This window comes from Ochlerotatus camptorhynchus, unplaced genomic scaffold (genome assembly GCF_037179485.1).
Source record: "Ochlerotatus camptorhynchus isolate MF236.1 unplaced genomic scaffold, CSIRO-AGI_Acam_v1.1 ptg000357l, whole genome shotgun sequence".
Classification (NCBI taxonomy): domain Eukaryota; kingdom Metazoa; phylum Arthropoda; class Insecta; order Diptera; family Culicidae; genus Ochlerotatus; species Ochlerotatus camptorhynchus.
Window position 1 is genome coordinate 4,348,607 of NW_027040845.1, and position 15,018 is coordinate 4,363,624.

Here is a 15,018-nt window from a genome sequence, read left to right on the forward strand (position 1 = left end):
GATGCTGACCCGTTCCATCCTCCAGTTTTGGTCAACCTTGGCTGTCCGCCTCTGGTTCGGTACAATGACATACCTGACGAAAGGGAGTTCGACTTCTATCGTGCTGATTATGCTGGCTTGAGTGATGCTTTACGGACCACAGATTGGTCATTTCTGGATGTTGCTGACGTGAATGTGGCTGTTTCACTTTTCAACCAAACACTGACATCGGCTTCAACGGCTTAAACGCAAGCGTTCTGCTGCTTTGAAGAAATACTCTCGTGCGCGAGATGTGATCACCAAACGCAACTTTTCTAAAGCCAGCAACCGGTATAGAAACTATAACCGTCATCTATATTCGACATATGTTTTGCGTAAGCAAAATGAGCTGAAACAAAATCCAAAACGTTTCTGGTCTTTCGTCAACGATAAACGTAAAGAAAGTGGTCTTCCAGCGCAAATGGTTCTAGGTGACCATTCAGCCAGCACACCTGAAGATATTTGTAACCTCTTCGCTCAGCAGTTCTCTGGTGTTTTCGCCTCTGGCAGAAGTTGAAGATGCTATGAAACAGTTGAAATCGTCAGTGTCTCCTGGTCCAGATGGAATACCCTCGATTGTGCTACTTCGCTATCAAAACCGTTACAGATGATCATCAATCAGTCGCTTCGTCAGGAAACGTTTCCCGAATGCTGGAAGAAGTCATTCATCTTTCCCGTGTTCAAAAAAGGAAACAGAGCAGATGTTACGAACTATCGTGGCATCACCTCGCTTTGTGCTGGCTCAAAGCTCTTTGAGATTTTAATTGGAGGCTTATTGCAGCGTAGTGTTGCGCAGTATATCTCAACTGATCAGCACGGCTTCTGCCCTGGACGGTCGATTAACACAAATCTAGTGGAGTTCTGCTCCTTTTGTCTGCAACACATGGAGAAAGGAGCACAAGTCGATACGGTGTACACGGACATCAAAGCAGCATTTGACCGTGTTGATCATGCTATATTGTTGGCTAAACTAAGGCACTTAGGTGCTTGCGATGCTTTTGTGTGCTGGTTAGAATCGTTCCTAGCAAATCGCTCACTTTCTGTGAAATTGGGAAACGCTGAGTCGCGAGTCTTCCACTGTACATCAGGTGTCCCTCAGGGCAGCAACGTCGGGCCGTTACTCTTTTTGCTTTATTACAACGATGTGTGCTTATTACTTCCTCCAGGATGCGAAATCGTGTACGCTGATGACCTTAAAATATACCTTGAGGTTCGTACAGTTGATGACTGCATTAAGATGCAGAAATTGATTGACACGTTTTATGAATGGTGTGCTTGCAACTTGCTCAATATCAGCGTACCGAAGTGCTCTGTAATCAGTTTCAGCCGAAAGAAGAGCACTAAAGAATATCTTTATTCCATAAATTTCCAGCAAGTTCAGCGTGTGACAGTTGTGAAGGATCTTGGAGTTCTGTTGGACACAGGACTCTCATTCCATAACCACTACAATAGTATTATTGCTAAACCGAACAAAAACCTTGGTTTCATCATGAGAGTAGGAAAGGAGTTTCGTGACCCGTATTGTTTGAGATCTCTTAATTATGCGCTTGTACGCTCCATCCTGGAGACGGTGGCGGTAGTTTGGAGCCCCTACACCGACATCTGGTCAGCACGGATTGAATCTATACAGAGGAAGTTCATTAGGTTTGCGCTTCGAACTCTCCTCTGGATAGATCCGGTGGTACTTCCCCCATACGAAAACCGATGCAAGCTTTTAGGATTGGACACACTGGCTAAAAGGAGAGATGACATGCGTGCTGTATTTGTTGGAAAATTACTTTGCGGAATAATTGATTCCCCTAACATTTTGGCTAAGTTGAATTTGAACGTGACCTCGAGAGTTCTTCGTTCCAATATATGCTATGTATAACATTTTTAACTCTGTTTTACACTTGTTTGACTTTAACGTTAGCTGTGAAACATTTAAATGTCATTTACGTAATCGCAATTTAGTATAGTTGTTTGAGTTTTTAAACGTTTAAATCATGTAGACCATGTTTGTCAGAATTGTAGATAATAAATAAATAAATAAATAAATACAACTGGTCAAACTTACGGATTCTAAAATAACTTGAAAATACATGAGACATTAACAAAATCGAGGATCAGACCCCTACTTTGAATTAATAGCAGGTATAATTTGCTAGTTAACACATTGAAAGATGCAAAGTACGGAAATTATGCTGATAACTTGCCTCTAGGAATTAAAGGAATTTATCAAGGAGTTTCAAAAACTGCTAGAAGTATTTTAAAACATAAGTACAGAAAAAAAGTTACTATAAACCATTACTTAGCCTATCAGTAGGATTCTCACGATTTTTACACTCGGATAACATTAAAAGCAACGGAACTGATATCTACTGTAGACGATATTGGATCATTTAGGGTTCAGCTAGAATGTCATTTGTGTTTACATATTTGTGATCCAAAACCATCATTATATTATAAGCTCTTCTTCGTAGGATGTAATAGATGTGTAATTATTGTGAAGGTATCGCTGTTGAATAATGTACATTCTTTTTGTCGCCTGCTCTTTTCGGTTCTTATGTTCATATTTTTACACAATAAACGAGACAAAACACGACGGTTGACGGAGGCACACATTATCTACTCTAAAGTTATATGAACATTGGTTTCATTGCGTTTGGATCGTGAATCACTAACACACGTGCTGCTTTTAGTTTGCCTTGGCATGGTTTTGTGTCTAATTGTGAATAAGAAGCATGTGAGTCTGAAACACGTTAAAACTGAATGGATCAAACTAAAACAAATCATTTCTGAAAACTCTCGTTGAAGCAATATAAGGGAAACCAAAAAAAAACCAATTGAAAATAATCAAACGTATGCTACTATACACGAGTTGGTGTTGTTCAAAAGATTCTCAGCAAAAATGAGGAGTTCAAAACCGGGAAACTTATAACTGAAAGCAGGCGTAATAGGAAACAATATGTATACCAAACCATGGAACCAAAACCTACAATAAACATCCTTCGGTCCGCAGCGTGGATCGTCGTCTCGTCGGCGTGAGATTGCTATGCAGATCACTAGAACGCCCACCGCCACTACGATGATGGTCGCAATCAGCGGAACCATCACGTTCAGGTCGATCCAGTGCGGGATCCAGGGCGGGTAGATGACCCCCGGCTGGATCGAGCCCACTTTCGGAGCGATCGTACCTGATTTTGATTTTGATTTGTGGGTGAGCGTTTTGGTGTTTTTGGTACGATTTTCATTTTTGTATAAGAATGTGTGTGTTTGTTCAATACGACGCGCGATACCCGTAGCAGTAGTAGAGTTTGTTTGTTTGTAAGGATAGAAAGAAAGAGAAGAATAATTATACCTTTATTATTGTTGCCTTTGTTACGGAGCACACAAATAACAATAATTGCTATGATAATAACGAGTAAAGCGGCTACGACTGGTACTACTAGGTTCAAATTAGAGAGGATGATACGGATCGTGTCCTCGGCCGTTAACTCAGGTATATCGCGAGTGGGTGCGATTGTCCCTGAAACAACCAATCAGAAAGAGAGAGAGAAAGTGAAGAAGGGATATTATTCGATTAGTCGATTTGGCTTTTCGGTAACTGGTTTGAATTTAGTTTTTCATGTCTTTTTTTTTCAACTGTTAATTACTTTCAATATTTCACTACAACAGTAACGAAGTAATCTAAGAGATTTCCATTTCAAACAGTAACGATTGAGACATAGAAAAATTGCTAAACAACGTTTAGATGATTGGTTTAGATTTGCGATTGCTCTTAGAATTTCGAGCGAGTAATGTATCAAATGAGGAAACGTATAAATTACGAACAAATTAGAACGGCAAATAAGAGTCTATATGACAGAATGACATGAACTTGAACCAACAAGAGAAATAAACGGTTGAAGCACTATCTAAATTCATCTAAAATAGAAAAAAAATAATAACACTACTGGAGGTAACACCTACAAGAACTGGGAACATCTAGAAACAAAACATTCTACTCTGAAAGTAACAAAAGATTTTTCACAGGATGAGGATGAAGAGAGTCATGATGAGAACTTAAGTGATTTATAAGAAGCAAATTAGTGTTCTCTGCACCTGAAGAAAACAGTTGAATTGAATTATCTATTGCCATTGCTTTGAATTTCTGAGTCAGAGGAAGCATGAGAAGAAAATAGTAAAATCCAAAAGCACATCACTTTTGTCATTTTAAGTGACTTGTATTGTTGGCACAACCACCACAAACATTTGTATTGACCTTGCTTAAAAACTTTGCTGAAATCCAATTCTTCTTGGAAATATGCAAAACATTAAAAAAAAATGAATCAAACTATTAATTAACAACAATACTACACAAATCATGTTCAGCTGATTGAAATAAAATGTCCTCACCTTTAATTTGGCGATATAGCTTCATTACAGTCGGAGATATTTGTGTTTTAGTATACAAATGTTTTAAGTAAAATTTCATTTTTTAGCTGTATCTAGAAAACTATCCTACTGAGATTTTTTCCGACTAAATTTTTGTATTCAGCGCACGATTTTACATAAGAATAATAGGTCAAACATTCGAATTATTCGATTATTCGGTATTCGAATAACAATAGAAATAGGACAGCACTAGATGAATGTGAAACACAAGGGGTAAGTCACTCAGCACATTGTGCCGCAATTAAATTCGGCAAAGTTTGGACACATCCATCGGCACACCTTCGGCACACCTTCGGCACACCTTCGGCACAATCTCGTAGGCATTTGATTGTTGTAAATAAAATGGGAGCACTGTTGGTCACTGAATTTGTTCACAACATTACGTGTTGTTTGGCTGTATATTCAGGAACATGCTCTAATTAAAAATACCAGAGGAACTCAGACCAGCAGTTCACTTCTCGGTTCATTTATAGATTTAAATCCGAAATGCCACTAGGGCGATACCGGGTTGCAGGGATGGATATTTTATAAACAATCGCAGCTTGCTCTATGACCTGCACAATCGGCACACCTGCGGCAGACTGAAACAAAAGATGACCCAAGATTGGTGTGCGGAGTCACCTACCCCTTGGTGAAACGTCATTTTGGCATCCACCGTCAATGTTAAATAGTATTATGAACTAGTTTTAATTATTGTAAAAACCTGATTTACCCACCTATGGTGTGATCCGACCCTTCTTACATATAACATTTTATTTATCGCATTATGAGATTTAACTCAAGAAACACGACTTATTTCCTAAAATCCGTATTCACTGCAACTTGCTCCGGCCCTATCTACGGAACCCGATGACCGATTTCAAAACTATTCAAAAGGGTTATATTGGACCACGATTCCGTTCATTTGAAGGTTGTTGCGTCCAATTCGGTTCGCTGGTTGCCGAGAAACACGACTTAGTCCCAAAATCCGCGTTTTCTGGACCATGCCGGGGCCTATCTGCAGAAACAGTTCAAGCATAACTTTTCAAAAGGACGTAAGTCGCAAAAATAAACAAATCGATATTTTGCATCTAACCGAATATAAAATACATGCTTTTCCAACGAGTTAATGAAAAACAAGGTTTGAAATTGTAATGAATTATGGAAAATATATTTAATGAACGCCCTATGTGACCTTCTTTCATTGTTTTTAAAATGGTGTTGATACACCCTTTTATTGTCCACATGACTTAACTGTTAAAATTTGATGATAACACAAAAACTGCAGATACGCTCACAGTGAAGCGTCGTATGTGAAAAAACAAAGCAACCACTATCAATCAGCAAATGCGTCAAGTTTGTATGTTTGTTTTTGTATATCCGGGAGCAACATGTATTATTTAAAAAGTATTCTAATAAAATTACACTTTAATCTTGACTTTAATATTAAACTTCACATAACCAATCTGACCAGCGCTTTCTTAATACGAAAAACACAAAACGTATAACATCTAACAGCAGATAATGCGGTGACCCTCTCATCTCGAATATTTCACAACTCTGGGTAGTTATGTAAATAAATCAACCAACTGACAATTCCTCAATGCTTTTCGAGTTGCCGACGTATCTTCACTGCAAAACAAAAACCGGTGTATCTGATTTGACGTATGTGAAAACCCTTCTGTCAAATAGACGAATCATGCAGGGTGTATGTAACAATCAAGGTGTGATACCGACGAATCAATCAGGGTGTATGTGAGTAGTACACAAGTAAAAGGTGTATGATTTTGTTTTATCAAAAGTCTTGTCCGTGTTTGCAAAACTCGACATTTTTCACAATTCTCTTAAACGCTATCCCTTTATCAAACTAATAGCACAAACAGATTAAAAAAAATAGCATTAACTTTTAAATAGCATTTAATAATCACATATAGACATTGCTATCCAATGTTTCTAATTTCCTATCCAATGTTACATACGTCCTTTTGAAAAGTTATGCTTGAGTTAACCGATTCTTAAGGGATTTGCAAACATGGATAATAACTTTCGAAATGTCAATTTTAGCCACGAATTAAATTTTGCAAAGCCCTAATGAATAATCTAAATGTAGGCTGAACTTCCTGATCTATGTTTAAAGTTGCAGAAAGTATATGAAAACCTTACTAAACAGCATGAGCTTTTATGCCTAACGTTCAATGTCTAGGGGAACAGTGCTGTCATGGTAAATTTAGAGCAGATTACTCATATTTTTTTTTCATAATATTAGTTAGAATACGGATAAAACTTGTCTTTAATCAACTCGCCAAAATACTTCAAAATACTTATTAACTGAAGAGCTTTGAGTGTGTTGGTTTATTTCCTTTTAATTGCGTTATAATTGCTTATCTTTTGAAAGATACGCGTATTTCGTCTACTACTTGCAGACTTCTTCTTCTTCTTCTTCGCATTTCAAGCTTATTGCATATCGCATATTAGCTTATTGCGTGCTCTCAACTTAGTGTTCTAGATGCACTTCCACAGTTATTAATTGAGAGCTTTCGATGCCTGTACCATTTTTGCATTGGTATAATTGTGTGGCAAGTCCAATCATACTTCTATGCCCAGGGAAGTTGAGAAATTTTCCAACCCGAAAAATTCCTAGACCGGACCGGGAATTGAACCCAGCCACCTCCAGCATGGTCTTGCTTTGTAGCTGCGCCTTTACCGACTGAACTAAGGGACATGAGTACTTAGCACTGATGAAGTCTGCAAGTAGTAGACGAAATACGCGTATCTGTCAAAAGATAAGCAATTATAACGGAATTAAAAGGAAATAAACCAATAAACTCAAAGCTCTTCATGAAGGGATTCCGTAAAGAAGTTCGACAAATTTAAAAGACTTATTAGCTGTCAGAGCCCCAAGGGTAAAAAGTGCGTGGCGGTGGTGTAACCCAGCACGCCTGTCCGGTTGCCCAGAAGCGTGCTTGTTTACAGTATCGGCTTTTTAGTTTAACGGTGGATCAAAACGATACGATGTTTTATGGCCGAGTATGGGTCTTTGGACTTGGCCTTCTTCCGGGCAATCTTTTACCGTCTTTCGTTCAGCACAAAAAGCTTACGATATAAAACTAAAACTTGCCCTTATAAAGATCGAAAACCGTTGGCGATGATAAAACTGTAATCAATACTTTTTCTTGAGCCGAAAGCATTTTACTAATTCTTCAAGATCTTTAAATTTCCCCGAAAGCCTAGAATTTTCTGAAGTTTTCGGTGGTTCCCTTAAGTTATTAAAACTGCCCTAAAGAACTCTAAACTTCAATAAAGTTCTTTAGACTTCCCTGAACATTTTTTTTAACGATCCCTCACTTTCCCTGAATTTAATAGAACTGCCTTGAAGTTCTTTGAGGTTAGGTTAGGTTACTTTATTAAAGAGACTTTCAGCCATTGGCTGGTTCATCTCTGAGGATCTCCCGGGGGGGTCCCCCTAATACAGCCTTGTTTAATGAAGTTCTTTGATCTATGCTGAAGTTTCTGTAATTTCCCTGAAGTTTTCGAACCTCATGAAGCTTTTATTAAAATCTCTAAACATCCATGGACGTATCTGAAGTTTTAGTTCCTTCGTAATGTTCCAGCAATTTTCATAAAATTCATGGAACTTTCCTCATGATTTCACCATTATCCTGAAAAGTTTGGAGCATTGCTGAAATTTGCGGAAATATCCATAATTCCTCTGAGCATCTTGAAAGTTCCTGCACTTGCTAAATGGAAATTCTCTGAAGATCTCTGATCTTTCTCGAAGTACTCATAACAACACCTGAAAATAATGAAACTGCCTAAAAATCACTAAACTTATCTGCAGTTCTCTGGATTTTCCTGAAGATCTCGGAACTTTGCAGAAGTTTTCGGAAATTCCCTGAATTTCTCCGGACTTCTGTAAAAGTCCTGCAAATGCCTTGAAGTTGATTGCACTGCCCTGTTCTCTCAATTCTTCTGAAGTTCTTGATCAATTTACCCTAGACTGATGGAACCACCATGAATTTCTCGAAGCATCCCTGACAAGCCCGAGGTTTTACAAAATTTTTCAAAACTTCCTTTGCTATCCCACAGGGTGCTTATGAAACTTGCCTGAAATCCTTCTTTAAATTTCCTTCATTTTATGTGGACCACTAAGAAGTTCTCGCTACTCTTCTGATGATGTGTGAAATGAAATTCTCAGTACTTTATCAAGGCACTCGCAATTTTTCTGATATTAATGGAACTAATGTAATGTTTTCAATATTTTCCTGAAATTCATTACAGTTCCCGCAATTTTCCTGGAATTCATAGGACAACTTTTTTGAAGTTTTCTGGACTTTGATCTTGGAACATCTGTTAAGTTCCTGCTTTTGAAGGTAATCGAACGGCCTTGAAGTTTTCAAAATTATGTAGAAATTTTCGAAACTTCCCTATAGTCCCATAATTTTCGATTGTTCATCGAACTGTTCTTAAGTTTTAAAAACTTTCCCGAAGCTATCTGACCTTTCCAGATGGTCTTTAACTCTTCGAGCACCAAAATGAAAATGAACTCAAAATGATATATCTCGGATTCTATTTATCCAATTTGTAATGATTTTATACCGTTGGAAAGGTTATTTCCTCCGCTGTGTATGGTCTGTGTATGAGCTTATATCTAGATAGAGCTGGAATAAGGGCGTAACAGCTTTTTTTAAACAATGACTTCTCTCGATGATTTCTCGGAACTCAAGGCACGCCCACACAAACCAACATAACCATTGGGAAGGGGAAGTCTTCCCCAACCTGATGGTTATGTTGATTTGAGTGGGCGAGCCATGACTTTCTAGAAATCGTCGACAGAAGTCATTGTTTACAAAAATTGTTACACCCTAATTCCCACTCTATCTAGATATAGTAGGTATGCGCGGCGCACTTGGCCTGAAGTTAAAAGTTAATAACATTTAGCTCAGATGTCTAATCGATTTGTAATCTTCGACAAAGTTGTTTTTCATAGTTTTTTTTTCCAATCTTAATCTTAGGTTTGATCCAAATTGAAACAATTTTTGAATTTTTGACAAGCATATGAATAGTTTAGATGCGTTTCCCATACAAATTTCAAAGATCTCTAACAAATGCAGATCATATCCAAAGTCATTCAAATTTGGCACACTTGTTGTGAACCTCAATACAGATCGAAAGAACTATTTAAACTTGACCCACCTTAACGTACGTAATAGAGTAATAACAAAAAGTTTGGTTTTCCCATAGTAATTTCCATATAAACTTCGAATATTTTGTGCCAAGCCAGTTTCTTACTAAAGTAGTTCAAATTTTGGGAGGCTAAACAGGACCCAATTGTTTACCGTTTAAGCACTGTGGAGCGAAAATTTCAAATTTTGCATCAGTCTATTGTGCATATTTTAGAAAATTAATTCAGAAAATCATATATTTTTTTCAAATTTCATGTGAGATAGGGGAAATGTAGGTAATGTCGGCCTACATGTCCCTAATTTGGGCCCATCGCTAAAAGTCTGCTATTTATCAATTTTATCTAGATGAAATGATGGGACGTTACTAATGGATATTTTTGGTTGCTATTGAAAATTTAGTTGATTGCTGAATTTATGTATGAGCCCAAATTAGGGACACTTAGGCTAATATTACCTGCATTTCCCCTATATGTTTTAGTACTCTACAATTAGTAGTTTTTTTTTGAAAAATTGAATTGATCAGTACCGATCGAGGAAAAATGATAAAAGTATTCTTTTGAACGATTGAACAACTTTTCTCAACACACCAAACCTCTATCTTGCGAAATAAAAAAAGTTTGTATCGCTGCGCCATCTTTGCGGCCAAAACTTGAACTATTTTCATGCACCAAATTGTAGTCCTGATTAATCCAAGAAACTTTACTCAGTACGTCAACTCAATTCGATGCAATCCCAGAGCGTTATTTGTTTCCTGACAGATTCCATTCCTGGCCCACTGTACAATGGGCGGAGCAATAATTATTCTCTTCTTGAACGCGTATTGGATATCGACATGAAAAAAATCCTTGATGCATTCGAAGATACCTGTCTTCACAGAGACCCAAATAAAATCAAACTGTTTGTATCTGATGAGCGCATATAATTTTATATCTAGAGCGCAGTACATGGTTACGTTAGCGGCGCCGGTGGTGTAGTGGTAACCGTGACTGCCTCCGTGGGCTCAATCCCAGTCGGCACCGTAAGGATTTTCAGAGGCATAAAATCTCTGATCACTATTGGCTGAAAATATCCTTAATCAAGACAGCCACCCGAGCAAAGTCGGTTAACAAAATGCAAGCAAATCGATATTAAAGTTTGCAGTTCCTATCATAATGAAAACTAGTTTTGATTTCAACTGTCGCGTCAGAAGTCTGATATCATATTGTGCTTTCATTATGCAGCCAAGACTTTTTAAATGAAAGCAACTTAACTTCAAGTTCTGCTGTTAACGTCCCGTTGAAAGTTTAATATAAGTTCATCTTTCGTTGAACTAACAATTATTGTCAATTCGTTTTGTTTAACACATTTTGGGTCATTCGTGACTTGTACGGGTGAGATTTGAACTCAAGTCTTTTAGCGTGAGAAGCATGGATGCTAACAATTTAAACCAGACCCGTATTCAGTTAAATATTATGAATGCAAAATCAGTAATCTAATTGATTTTATTGAAAGCAGGATCAGTTTTCCGTTTGATTCAACAATGTAAAATTTTGCTCTCATTTTTGCTGTGTTAACCGTTAAGTCAACTGGGGTATTCAAAATAAGTTACATCATAACAGCAAATTTTGATTTCAATTTGATCTCCAGCTTTGCTCGGGCAACCAACCAACCAACCATCTCTGATCACGCCTTCCTTAGGAAGGGAAGTAAAGCAGTTGGTTCTCGGTCCATGAGTTGATGGGTCGATAGGTAGGGTCCAGATGTGGGAGCCCCTCTGGCATCGGTAGCATTGGTACTCAGTACGGAAAACAAATCAAGGAAAAGCCAATCGGTAATTTGTTTCACAAATCACTTTAAAATAGTTTCCATGATCATGATCTGTTTTAACGACGCACAATCTTCTCGTAGCTGTAAATTACAATTCCTATCGAAAAACGAAAAAATCAATCTCAACAACTACATTGGCTATGAGAGAGTCACGCATTGATTTGTTTTATTTATCGATCTGAAATCCATATCGCAGCAGTCCAAATGTGACTGCGATTTGTCTACGCCAGACCTAAGAGGAAGAGGAGACAACTGGCTTCTTACTCTTTTGTCTCTATCTCTATCTTACGCACTTCAAATCGGCCAATCACGAGCTGGTTCGTGTTTGACAGAAAAGTGGTTCGTATTCACCCCCATATTGTCTTCTCTTCCTTCCTTAGCGCCAGACTTATGTTATGTTTATCGTATATGATACCAAAAGTTCATTATGCCTCATATATTGTTGACGAACGTATAATGTATGTCAAACGTATTTATGCCTAATGGCAATGGGGCATACCAGAGACGATGTTTTACTAGAGACGCGCGGAGAGAATAAAAGTAAATCTGGTTGCACGACTATCTAAGTTATTTTGGCAGGTTTGGCAGCCCACAATTTTGCGTCTACTTCGAGTGACTTTTAATTTGAGCGAATACTTTTTTGATCGTTCCGGTAGTATCGGTATTCAAACGAAGTATTTGAATAATCAATTTTTGACAACACAGAGTGAATCCGAATATACCGGATTACTCATTACTCCTCACGCTTTTCCTCGTGAAGCGCTCGTGTTTATTTACATTGCTCGATTGGAACTGCGTTTGACGAATCGATTGGATCTTTTGGCTTCAGTTTTCGTGCGTCTCTTATTAAACATCGTCTCTGGGGCATACTGTTTTGGTATCCCTGCGCTTTAATCAGAGAGCGTAAAGGCGTCGTTGTGTCAAATTGGTCGTGACACATTGCGAGTATGAGAGAGTGATTGCAGTTTGCTCAAAAGTGCCTGAGCAAAATGCAAGTACTTTCGATCATTACCCGTAGTTGCAATACCCAAGTAGCAATTCTGACTTTGTGAGGTTTGCATAAACCAGGTTGTAAGCTTGTAGAATGCTCTGAAACTTTCATAAAATATGCAATGCTGTTTGGGTAGTGAAGATATAATTTTAAGTTAACGATAGGATTAAGTCAAAACATTGAGAAATATAACCCATCCCTTTGAGAAATGCTTCACTTCACAACCGATGAACCATTCTGATGGCCTATGAGCAGTGTTGGCAAAATCAGAAATCAATTGATATTTTTCCGCTCTCATGGGCTCACAATATCACGCGTGATATTGGAACAAAATATCATGCTTGATATTGACCAATGCACGGAATGAACTCACGAAAAAATTTGACTTTTGAGCGGTGCCTTGTTTACTAAAAATGAACACATGATGTAATGCTCGCGTAACTTTAGAAAAGATCCTATCAACTTTTATAAACAACTTTTTAGGCCCTTTTCTCGCGAACCGAAGAACACCCACGCAAACCAAACCTCTATCGGGAAGGGGAGAACTCACCCTACCCGATGGTGTTGTTGGTTTGCATGGGCGTACTTCGGTTCGCGCGAAAAATGCCTAACAAGTTTTGTGTACATAAGTTGATAGGCTATCTTTAAATGTTACGCGAGTATTATTCATGTGTTCATTTTTAGTAAACACGGCACCGCTCAAACGTCAAATTTGTTCATGCAGTTCATTGCGTGCATTGGTCAATTGATTTTACAAGCTCCTTTGATATTGCGAGACTATTCACAACGTGCAAACGTCAAGCTAAAAGTTGACTCGACACAAAAATGATTCCATTGCACATCGTGTTCTTCGAAAGAGAAAGCATAGTTTGCTATCTCTTTTTAATCTTCACCGATGGCAGACGAGAAGGGACTGATGCAAGCCATTATGGAAGTTTCAGTTGCATTCGGGTGTAGAGCAAAAATCATTAAACTCAATCTCACCACAGTTTGGTGAGATTTGCAGTTGGTGAGTTTTGTTAGCTTGATATTCCAAGCTGCGATATCACAGCTTGCAAAATCAACCGCGGTTGTTTGCTTGTTGATTTTTGTCTACGAAAATCAAGGGTGATCTTGGGCGTTGGTGAGATTTGATTTTTTGATATTTTCCCAACACTGCCTATGAGTATCCAGATGAAAAGAGTAACATTGGACGCGAGTTTCCTCCTAGAAGGTCATGGGAATACAATAAGGTAAGAAGAAAACCGAAGAGAACGAAGGTCCGTGTACGGCGTTCGTTGCGAGCTGTGTGATGAAGACGAAGCGTTTGGCAGAGGACAACAGACAAAAGCTAAAGGCAGGGTGGCCAGATTTTTTTTTTCATTATCGGTACCTTCTCAAAACGTTTATCGGTAGTTATCGGTAGGCCATCTTAAGAAGGTTTTCCCGATACTTGAAACCTTTGTGAGCGGGGGGGGGGGACTCTGCTTCAGAAAAATATACTGTCCTTTAGTTATTCTGCTTTAAACTAGTCGAAATCAATATTTATAATTCTAATGCTAGTTCTGACTACACGCAAAACAAAACATTGGTATTGAACATTTTTCAAGATTACAAAATCTGTGATTCTCGGTAGGAAAAGTGAAAAATCGGTAGTTTTTAACCCTTCGTCTGTGAATCGGTAGGGATCCCGAAAATCGGTAGGACTACCGATAAATCGGTAGGTCTGGCCACCCTGGCTAAAGGCTAAAGCTACACTCTAAAAATTTGTCACATATATAATGGATGAAATCCATGTGAATTTCACACAGCTTTCCTGTGAGTACATAGCTGCATATGAAAAATCATATACAATTCATGTGATCGCATAAATGTTATGTGAAATTCAGATGAATACCATTCATTTCGATTATGGATGAAAATCATGTACGTTTCCAATGCTGCATGTGCTACATGAAAATTATTTTCGGTGTACTGGCGAAAATCGTGGGATAGAGAAGTCCGGAAAAGTTGATGATCACAGTCAAGCAGACCAGTTTTTGTGAAATCCATCCATTTTTATCTATAAATTAGGAATTTGGGGATTATTGGAGGCATTTGGTGATTACTATATTAAGGGGAGAGTACACTTTGATTTTTCAAAAAAATTCATTTTTTTTTTGGCTTAAAATGTTCCTTGAGGTGTATACTTTAATTTAGAAAAGACTCCAAGTCCGCCAGAATATTCCTTACCGCTTTACGAAGCGATTTCCTAAAACATGTACCGGTGCGCTGAGAGAGCATTTTATCTTTAAACGCGTTTATCTCGAAACGGGGTTTTTCAAAATGGCGTGGGAAATAACTCTAACCAGTTATCATCAAATTTGGATATCGCCTATGTTTTCTTGTTCAGATTTAAATTCTGCTTAGAAATACGTATCCACATTTTCGATTTTGTCAAAAATGGATTTTTAATCCACGATTTTGTAAGCATTTTTTTTTAGGGTGAAAAAATTGACTTTTTTTTTTCCTAAGGCCACAACTTTTGAAAAAAATAATTTCAAAAAAATCGGAATGCGTATTTCTAACCCAAATTTCATTACTAATCAGGATTTTTGTTCGATTTATGTTCCAGGATCACATGGAAAGGAGTATTTTCCCAAGCCG

General features: G+C 37.9%; 1 protein-coding gene across 2 annotated transcripts in view; it reads right to left on the reverse strand.

The window, feature by feature from the left end:
- Positions 1-15,018, reverse strand: part of Dscam1 (Down syndrome cell adhesion molecule 1) — a 199,238-nt gene that overhangs the window by 32,136 nt on the left and 152,084 nt on the right. For both annotated transcript variants that reach the window (XM_065231435.1, XM_065231436.1), the window contains one exon: positions 2,997-3,194. In XM_065231435.1, coding sequence (XP_065087507.1) covers positions 2,997-3,194 — 198 coding nt within the window. The remainder of the gene's footprint in view (positions 1-2,996; positions 3,195-15,018) is intronic.